Raw genomic sequence first — 9,659 nt, 5'->3', positions numbered from 1 at the left:
TGGGGGTGCCCAGCCCAGGTGTCTGACCTGAGCCCTGCGAACCCCACGGACAGCAGCAGCCGTCACACAGCTGCCCCTTCCGCACGGGGACCTGGGGGTGGGGGCGTGAAGAGCTGCTGCCACGTTGGTCCTTGCTGCTCCGGGCGGGGGGAACAGGCACCTCCCCTGGAGTCCTGGGCAGGGGAGGGGGGCTCTGCTCTGGGCTTCTGCAGCTGTTGGGGGCTGAAGGCATCCCTGAAAGGGAGGTTTGGGGCCCGATCTGCCCTGGGTGCCTGAGGTGGGAAGGGGGGTCTTGAATCCTGCTCTGCCCACCACGCCCCTGTCCTTCCCTCCCTGGTGCAGGGACCCCCCTGGATTCGGAGCAGGAGGAAGGGGTGGACATGGCCAAAGATGAAGCTGCTCTCAAGGTCATCCGAGAGCAGCTCCAGTGCAGAGATAAGGTACAAATGTTCCCCACCTGGGCTGGAAGCAAGATTGCCCTGTCCCTTCCCAGCTTCCCCACCACCCCCCCGCCCCGCCGAGGGTCTTGTCCCTCATGATCCACCACCCCTAATGGGGCCCTTTTACATCCATGATGTGGGACCCCCAAGATGGGGGTGTTTGTCCCACAACAGCCGAGGTCGTCTCCCCCCACAGGCACTGTCCCACTTCTTGATCCTGCTTGTGTAGGAGTGGTGGGGGTTTTGGACAATAGGCGGGTCCCCACAATCCCCCATTGAGTCCTGAGCCCTGGAGCTGGTGTGGGTGGGGCAGGAAGGTCCCTAGCTAACAGGTTCTCTCTCGCTATACCCTACTCCTGGTGGGTCCAGGATGAGGGGCAGCAGCTCCTGTTCCTTCAGGCCATCTACCCCGCATGTCTGGCTGCACGGGAGAGAGGGGAGGACACGCTGGAGCCGCGCTGCTGCAAGGCGGCTGTGGTGAAGAGGATCGTGGTGAGTGAGACACGCCATACGGCAGCTGGAGTGAGGAGAGAGACACGGGATTGGCAGGGGTATGGCCGGGCTAACGGGTGGGGGCTGGGTGGTGTTGGAGGGGGCAGCAGAGGACAAGGATTGCTGGGGCTCAAGACTTGGGAGAAGAGAAGGGAGAAATTGTGAGATTGGTGAGTAGTGGGCAGGGGGGGAATTGTGGGGCTGGAGGGCAGCTGAGAGTGGGGGACAAGGAATCACATGGTCCCAGCTCGGTTGTCGGGATGGGGCTGAATGGGGGCAGTTCTGAGAGGGAGGAGGAGAGAAGGGGATTGGGAGTGAGCTGGGCAGGGATCCGGGAAGGGGGACCAAGTCTGATGGGCAGGAAGGAATGGGAGGAGCGGGATGTGGTGGGGGATCCTGCTGGCCATGTGGGGCACTGGCTGTGTCATCTCCTCACTGGGAGGTGTGAGTCGGGCCTGAATCTCACACGCTCCTTTGTCTCTTTCGCGTCTCACAGGAGCTCATCGAGGAGCTTCCCGATGACTCGTCACCCAGCGCCGTCCTCGCCCACTCCCTGGCTGTAGTGGGCAACCTCTGGTACTGAGACAGCCCCACCCCCCAACCCCGCCGGCTCCCCTCACCCCAGTGCTGCTCAGGCCCAAGGCTGGGAGTCACCGTCACTGTCCCTCCCAGGTCACCTCCCAAGAGTGGCGCCTCTGGCAGAGATGGTGGGGTGGGAAGGGTCACTCTCTCCTGGCAGGGCTGTTCTTTTCACTCCCATAACATGACAGGGGCCTTGGGGAGGGGCTCACTCCCGGGCTCAGCTACAGGAGGGGCAGTAGGCTCCAGGGAACAGGAGCTATTCCTATCCTGCCACTGTCTGACTGTGACGCCTTGGCCTTGTCATTCCCTAGCTAAGTGCCTCAGTTTCCATTCTCGCCAGCCTGTGCCTCTATTCCTGTGGCTTGGTGTCCCTGTTGGTGACAGACCCACCCCCGTACTGCACAGTCTAACAGCAGCTCCTCTCTCTTGCCAGCACCATGAAACCTGCCCTGGAGCCAGCCCTAGAGACCCACCTCTTGCGAGCTGCCCTTCACTCCGTCTTCACCCTGGGCACGGAGAAGGACACCACCGACATCCAGGTACCTCCTCCTCCTCCATCCTCCTCCTCTTCCGGAGTAGTCCTTGGTCCCTCCTCTCTTTATTCGCTGGAGCTCCAGATTTAGGGGTGGAGTAGCGGAGATGGAACAAGCTGCAGGGTTGGATCCTTCCCTCCAGCAGGGAAGAGATTACCCCTCCCTGGGGGATTGCTTGCTTGCTTGCTTGCTTGCTTTCTTTCTTTCTTTCTTTCTTTCTTTCTTTCTTTCTTTCTTTCTTTCTTTCTTTCTTTCTTTCTTTCTTTCATAAGCCGTGTTTTGCCCAGAAGCCCAGCTTCCATCCATAGCAACTTGGCTGTTTCCTACTCTTCTGCCTACAAGGCCCTCTGCAGAGATCTGCTAAGCTCATGGATCAAAGGTCCAGGGGTCATCAATTCTTGCGAATTGCCTGCAGTGGGATGTGAAGGAGAGAGGCCAGGAGATGTGTTTGGGAGTCTCCCCAGTGCTTCCCAGAGACCCCTCTTTCCATCCTGTGGCAGGTGTAGGCCCAGGTTCCCTAACTCTGACCCATGCTTTGCAGGCTCTGCACAAAGTCATCCCAGAGGTCCTGGATGCCATGCTGGGGAACCTGCTGGCAGAGTCCCCAGACACAGATAGGCTCCACTTCATCTTGGAGGTGAGCCCCATTTGACCGTAACTCTTTGGGGGACTGGTAAGGAGAGACTGGAAGATCCATTTTCTACTCTGTCCTCCTAGCTGGGTCCCCAGTGGGCCGTCCTTGGTTGGGGAGGTCAGTGCAATGCAGTGTGAGGTCCTTCCTTCTTGAGGGACAGAGGAAGGAGCTGGGACTTCAAGCCAGAGCTCTGCCTGGTTCTGCTGAGCACTAACCACAGGGCTCCTGGCTGTCTTAGGGAGTGAGAGTCTGAAAACCCACCCTTCCCCCACCCCTCCAACACACACACCGCATGAGATTTGGGAGAAGGTTCTCAGAGAAGAGGCACACACTCCTTCCTAGAGAAACAGGAGGATCCCAGGGAATCAGCCCTTCCCTCTTATCTGCTCTGAAATTCCTGGGGGGATTGTGTTCTCAGTCACTCCCTACATCCCCGCAAGGATTTGCGTAGCAGGGAAGGGCCGAGGGTTCAGTCTCCTTTTTGGTGAACTGTTCAGGAATCAGGAGTTCTGGGAGGATGGGACCAGCCCCGACCCTGAACGTTGTCCCAATCTAGAGAGACACTGACAAGTTGTGACCTGCAGGGTACAAGCTGCATCCTGGGGGAAAGAATCCCCTTCTAAAGCTCTGCCATCAATGACTCAGCTATTCCCCCCTGCGCAGAATGTCTCAGGCCCCTGGGGCTGGGGGCGTGGGGCTCATTTGCAAAGCAGGTGCACCTGGCCACTGAGTCTGACCTGCCTCCTTTCCCCACAGCATGTCAACTTGTGGGTCGTGTCCAGGGTGTCGCAGGAGCGAGCCAGGGCCATCAGGAGCAGCAGAGCCCTGCTGAGATACACAGTCACCCTCCCTGAGTTTGACGTAAGTGAGCTCCGACCCCAGCTTCCTGGCTCCAGGCGGAGGCGGGCTGGCTCCAGCGGGCTGCAGGATCTGCTGCTGCCGGGGCTGTGGTATAGGAGGGTTCTTCATGGGGAGGCAGAGTGAGAGCAGGGACTGAACTAGGCTTGAGTCAAGTTCTTCTTGTCCTGGTTCAGTGTTGTCCCTGGGCCTTTAAGGGGACCATGCTCCAGCCCCTGCTTGGCATCCCAAAGCAGCTCCGGGCTCCCATGGTAGCAGAGCAAATGAAGGGTTGATCTCAAGCTCCTCTCCCCCCCGCATCTTCTGCAGAGGAGCTAAGGGGAAGGAGCCCTCTGGCCCGGGGGGACAGGGAGCTGACAGGAAAATGCTGATGGAGTCCCCTCTCCTCTCCCTTCCATTAGATCTCAGCCGAGTTCCCTAGGATGGGTCACCATGTGGCCCAGCTGGCTCTATTTGTCAGCGAGCCAGACAAGGACATCAGCCGGCATGCCAGGGAGGGGACTTACCGGCTCTACCAACTGCTGCTCCAACAGAGGGGTAAGGAACCCAGCTGGGACACGGAACCCAATAGGGGACTATGAGTGACCACAGGTGGATAATGGGACTCCAGACCATTTCTCTCAGATTGACCCCAGCTGGAGGACAAGTCTCTCTCTGCCTCTGTTCTTCTCCACTCCACTGTGGAGCCATCAATGGGATTGGAAGGACACAGAAACTGCAACCAGAATGATCAGAAAAGTCTCTCTCTCTCTCTCTCTCTCTCTTCCAGGGCTGACCATACATGACGTGGAAGATCTCTGGTGCTATGACTGGCACCAGGACAGAAGGCTCTTAGGCTACAAGAATACAGCCAGAGTGGGGGAGGTAAGGACACTGTGCCAGGGCATGACACAGCTCAGGGAGTGTGGCTGGCTGGGTTCCCTGGAGTGGATGCCTCCTGGAGACACGAAAAGAGCCCGCTCCTTATTTCCAGCTCAGAGTTCCTCATTCAGCAACCAGTGGGACAGGCTGGTGCTAAAGGTCCCACATTGGAACCTCGCTAGTTGCCGTGATTTGAGTGTCTTACATAGCTGCATTGCTACGTGGCATAAGGAGGATCCCCGGGTGGGTGAGTTAATATAGGATTATGGCTCTGGGTGTCTCTGTACTCCTTGACCTCCTGGCTGATCCCCAAGTGTCTGAGAGGAGAGCCCTGAGTCAGTCACGATTGCTTGATCAGACCCTTGTTTAATTCCCCGCACCCTGTAGAAGCAGAGAAAGGAGGTGGGCTTTGCCCAATTCCATTTCCGGTCAGGAAGCAGAATGCCCCAACCTGGGAACTGGGTAGGGGACATAGCGAGCTCCAGAGCCAATATGGACCACATGCGCCCCCCTCATGTCTCCAGACCCGGCCAGAGAATGGCAGAGTATCTGGACCTCAGCCACTGTTCCAAAGAAGCACATTGTCACTGAGCCAAGTTGCGGATCCTTGCTGCACAAGTAGAAAATCAAAGACACCCCCCAGCCCCCGTCTCACAACTGTGGTGAGAATATCCAAACCTTCGAACACACCGTAACACAGTGCCCCCAGCCTGGAGTCAAAGGTGAAATGGGTGATTTCCACAACATCACAGAGGAGGCCTTGGAGTGGCTCCTGGATCGAGAAGGGCATCTACAGAACGCTGCTCCACAGACGCCCCGTGAGAGAGACTGTGTGAGCTTGTCCCGCCTCCCACAAGCTGAATTGCTGTAGCGGAAGAAAAGTCTCCGAGGGGTGCCTGGGATGGAGACTGGGCCATGAGTCTCCTTGTCCTTGTCAGGCTGCAGGTTGGATTCCCTGTGAAGAAACCAAGGAGCTGCAGAGGCCATTCCCAGCGACGAGAGAAATCACTAAGCTGCGGGGAAGAGACCTTTGGTCTGTCAGCTCCAACCTCCTCGCCCCCCACAACACACACACACTCCTCTAGTCGCTGAGGTGCAGGAGATCTCTCTGCTGGAAGCAACACAGGGTCTCCTGTGGTCTCTGTGACCTGCGCAGCAGAGTGGGCCTGCTCACACACATTAGAGATCCATTTCCAGCCCATCCTGGCCCCTGCCATAAATTTCCCTCCTGAAAGAGCCACTGGAGGCTTTGGTCCCTAAGCATCTGCGACCTTTTAATAAAGGGGCTTCCCTGAGCCCTGGGAGCCTGAAAGCCTCCTGGGGAATGAAGTGCCTTGTCCACAGCAGCTCTCTTCCCCGCCCTTTGGGGCACTAGAGGCCATTGTACGGCCAGGACTTGGAGGCTGGCTGTGGGCAATCTGCTCGAGCCTCGTGTCCTCTTGGTTTTAGGTCTTTGGAAAATTCTTCTCCATCGGTCAGAAAAGATCCTTCCTGCAGACAGCAGTGCTGGCCATCCACGACCCCCTGCTGCATGTCAGCCAGGCTGGGCTGGTGCTCGTCTACTCCCTCCTGGGGGAAACCCAGCAACTGATGGGGGTCACGGTAAGCAGCTGCAATTGACTCAGGAGCTTGAGGTGGGGACCAGGGCCTCATTCCCATTCTATCACCATTCGCTGGCCTGGTGGCAAGGAGCCTAGTGGGGACTTCTGGACTTCATGGACTTCTCTTCTTAGGATGTGGTGCTCTGCTATCACTCCTGGGAAGGACAGGAGAGTCCCCTAAGTGCCCTCTGGGAACCTTTCCTGCCCCACAGAGCTGCACCCATTTCCCCATAGCCTAGTGTCCATGTCACCCGAGCCACCATCGAGAGTTGCTCCCTTCCCTGGCAGCCTGGGAGGCCAAGGACTGATTGGTGCTGGCGACTGACCAGGAAGGGCTGATGCACATGGGCGTGGGAAGCTGGTCTTGCTGCTGGTAGGGCTGGACCCGCTCTAGAGAGAACGGGAGGATTCAGTCAGCAGGGGCTGCTGACCTGCACCGTTCCCCAGGGCTGCCATTCTGTGGCTTCAGCTTTTGTCACTGGGGTGACTTGGGGAAAGGTCTCAACCTCTCCCCATCCCACTTCACTGCTGCCAGAATCCCTCCTGCCCCCCGCCACCCTGCTAGAGCCCCCTCCCTTCCCTATGGGGATGGAGGTAGGGGTGGAGGAGAGGGTTCTAGGAACTTGAGCGGTGTCCCCAGGTGGGTTGGAGGTGGAACAGCTGTCAGGGGCACGGATGGGGAGGTGGCAGGAGTTCAGCCGACAAGGAGGGGGGTTGGCACTGGAGGTCACTAGAGAGGACAGCAAGCCTCCATCCTGGGGGTCGGGAGGGTGAATCCACCACTCAGACATGAGCAGCTGCTGGGTGGAAATGATGGTGTTGGTTCCAGGTGCCCTTAATCCTCCCTGATTCCTGGGGAGTGTCTCCGTCTCTGACATGTTCTCATTCCCCTGCAGCACGAGGATGTCACAGCCAAGGTCATGTGCCAGCTTCACATCATCAGGCACTTGCACCAGATGCCCGAGGTGTTGCAAGGGCTGTGGCTCATCTGATGCTCTTCAAGGTTCCCCTCCCTGTTCAGCAAGTCCCGCTCCCTGCTGCAGGTACTGCTCTGTCTCACTGTAAATGGGGGGCTAGTGGAAAAGGAAATGGAGGCTCCTGGCACTCACAGAAATTCTCTCCCCTCTCTGTGGAGCTGGGTCCTTCCCTCGGCCCCCCAAATTCCTTCATCTGGGGCAGGAGCTCTTTCCCTCACACCCATACCCCTCCCCTCTTTCCTTGATCTCACCCCCATCCCATTTTCCGTGCTCCCAGGTAGAGATCTTCCTGCCCCATATGGCGCAGAAAGACCTTTGTGTCAGAGCTACAGACTGTCTGCCCAACTGAAGCTGAGGAAGCTCCACATTTGAGGTGAGGATGGGACAGAGGCTCAGGGCTAGCTTCATCTCCTGCCCTTTATTCTTCCTTTGGCCCTTCTCTGGGCTCTCAGAGTGTGACATGAAGAGGAGCCTCCTCCCCCCGTGTCTTGTAGGCCCTGGGATGTGTGACAGCCTCCCAGATGGGTGCAGTCAGAAGCTGAACCACCTCAGGGAGCAGTGGGGGCAGGTCCCTGGTCCGAGGAAACCAAGCAGTGGTAGTTCTCAAAGAGGCTGAGAGGGAAGACCCTGTTCCCTCATTGAGGTAAGAGTCATTGACTTCTTTGGGCATCTGGGTTTCTTGGGGGAGAAATGGGATCTCTGCTGCATAGCCTGGCTGGGATCTTCCCCCATCCCTGGGAGAGAGACGTCTCCATCAATGTGCCACCCTTGTTCTTTTCCTAGCAAGAGACTCCGCAGAGAACTCCTCAAACCTGTTCTCCTGGGAGCGTTTGTGGGAGGAGGCTCCCGTCCCTCAGTCTCCAACTCCATCATGCAGTCTCTTTCACCTAACATCTCCGCTCTCCAGCTCCATTTCCCGCAGCAGGACAAACGGACCTTCAGCTCCTAGAGAACAGACTCTGACCTCCTTCTGATCAGCAATGGGGTTTCACCATCCCCTCAGCAAACCTGTCAGCTGGGCTGGACCGGATTTGAAGGAGGAGGGTATCTAAGAGGGTGGCTTGGCCTATGGCTGCCTAGCCTGGGGCTAGGCCAAATTGATGACCAAGTGAGCCCCACCTGAGAGGAAACAAGGGGAAACAGCAGCAAAAGTCCAGAAGCAGAGCGAGCTGTTAAGTCGACGGCCTTGGGCCAAACCCTGGAGTCCAGGGTAGGACTGGCTTCTCTCACCGTCCCTAAGGAAGGGGACATAGAAGACCCTAGAAACCCAAGAAGGGCAGGCCGAGCTGAAATCAGGCTGAGGCAGAACTCCCCATGAGGGTGGAAGGCCTTGTTTCTGTTCAAGACATTTTTGGACTTTGTTTGGAAGGAGCAGGACCCAGGAAGGAGTGGAGTAAAGGCCAGTCACCTGGTTGGAGGGCTGAGTTCCCAGCCAACAAACTGCAAGAGTGAGTATCAGCGGGGTTGCTAGCCCAGCTAGAAAGCGGTGACAAGAGGCCTGGCCAGCATCTAGCGGTGAGTGAACTCTGGTACACACCTGCTTCCATTCTGGAAACAGCCTGGTATTGGAGAGTGGGTGGGGAGAGCAGGGAGGTGGGAGGGGTTCCTGAGGCTGGGGTGGGGAGGAAGCTGTGGGGCTGGGAGGGGAAGGACATGGCCCAGCTTGTGGGAGGGATCCTGCTGGCTGTGTCTGGAGCCCTGTGTAGCCTCTTCTGTGGGAAGTTCCCATGGATCAGTGGGGCCTGAATCTCTCCTGCTCCTTTGGTCTCTTTGGGCTTCACAGGAGATGTCTGGTGAACTGCCCGTGGACTCTGGGCCCAGCACCGCTCAGAAATTATTCGCTACCTTCAGAGAGACAGGGCACAGCTCAGCCTGTTGGGTAGGCTGGAGACTCACACTTCACTCAAACACACAATCCTGAGGTGCTTTGGGAAGCGCAGTAACAAAGAAGAGATTTAAGTGAAACTAAGCAAGAGAAAGAGACAAATTTCAAACAGACAAACAAAACACAACACACTTTGTAGTGACTTAAACTGAATCTTAACAAGTCACAATCTTTGCCTTAGCAGTTTCCAGACTAACATCTCAGCTTTCCTAACAGACCTTCTTTGATGTCCCTGTAGGGTACAAAACGTCTCTGTCGAATCCGCTGATTTGATTGCTTCGTCTTGTGGTTTCAGACCCTCTGTTCTCCTTCTGGGCTGCCTGGACCCTGATTGTAACATCTCTCTGGCCCAGCCTCTTACACAAATGTGTGCTGCAGCCAGCCCAGCACAGGGAGCAGTGGGGACAGATGATCTCATCCTGTCAGACCAAGAAACAAGGGTCCCATTGAGGCTTAGATGGAAGATCCCAGGCATCTCCTGGAGGTAAGAACCATCCACTCTTCCGGGCACTTGGGGCTGTTGCAACAAAGAGGGAGCTCCTGTTCCATAGCCTATTTGTCCTCATGACTGTGTTTTTTTATTCTCAGAGGATGTGTCCGGGATCCTGGAGACTGTTTTGTGCAGGAGGTTTGAGCGGAGAGAGATCACACACTGTCATGACCCATGGGTCATTAACTCGGGTCTGCAGGGTTCCTGGGAGCAGCCACCCTCCAGCACGCCACCTGGAAGCCTACGAAAAACTGCTTAGCTAGGACTGACGAAGTCCAGACCCAGTTTGAGGCTCCTACTGGCAGA

The 9,659-nt window shown here is 57.0% G+C and overlaps 1 protein-coding gene and 1 long non-coding RNA gene across 2 annotated transcripts; both read left to right on the top strand.

The window, feature by feature from the left end:
- Nucleotides 1-1,427: 1,427 nt before the first annotated feature.
- LOC122462991 lies at nucleotides 1,428-2,847 on the top strand. Its single transcript, XR_006285914.1, has 3 exons — nucleotides 1,428-1,508; nucleotides 1,948-2,053; nucleotides 2,589-2,847. It is a non-coding gene; the product is annotated as an uncharacterized LOC122462991 (long non-coding RNA).
- Nucleotides 2,848-3,181: 334 nt separating this feature from the next.
- Nucleotides 3,182-7,880, top strand: LOC119567810. The gene is made up of 6 exons (XM_043528907.1): nucleotides 3,182-3,542; nucleotides 3,941-4,076; nucleotides 4,309-4,403; nucleotides 5,850-6,002; nucleotides 6,898-7,044; nucleotides 7,762-7,880. Exons 1-5 carry the CDS (start codon nucleotides 3,318-3,320, stop codon nucleotides 6,991-6,993), a joined length of 705 nt encoding a protein of 234 aa, XP_043384842.1. The 5' UTR covers nucleotides 3,182-3,317; the 3' UTR covers nucleotides 6,994-7,044; nucleotides 7,762-7,880.
- The last annotated feature ends 1,779 nt before the right edge of the window (nucleotides 7,881-9,659 follow it).

The sequence above is a fragment of the Chelonia mydas genome, chromosome 14 (genome assembly GCF_015237465.2).
Source record: "Chelonia mydas isolate rCheMyd1 chromosome 14, rCheMyd1.pri.v2, whole genome shotgun sequence".
NCBI lineage: Eukaryota > Metazoa > Chordata > Testudines > Cheloniidae > Chelonia > Chelonia mydas.
The sequence above is the reverse complement of the archived record's forward strand: the minus strand, read 5'-3'. Positions and strand labels throughout refer to the sequence as shown.

Coding starts and splice junctions, on each gene's coding strand:
- LOC119567810 (XM_043528907.1), top strand. CDS start 3,318: ATGACTCAGCTATTCCCCCCTGCGCAGAATGTCTCAGGCCCCTGGGGC. Junction 3,543..3,940: donor TCACCCTCCCTGAGTTTGAC/GTAAGTGAGCTC, acceptor CCCTTCCATTAG/ATCTCAGCCGAGTTCCCTAG. Junction 4,077..4,308: donor ACTGCTGCTCCAACAGAGGG/GTAAGGAACCCA, acceptor TCTCTCTTCCAG/GGCTGACCATACATGACGTG.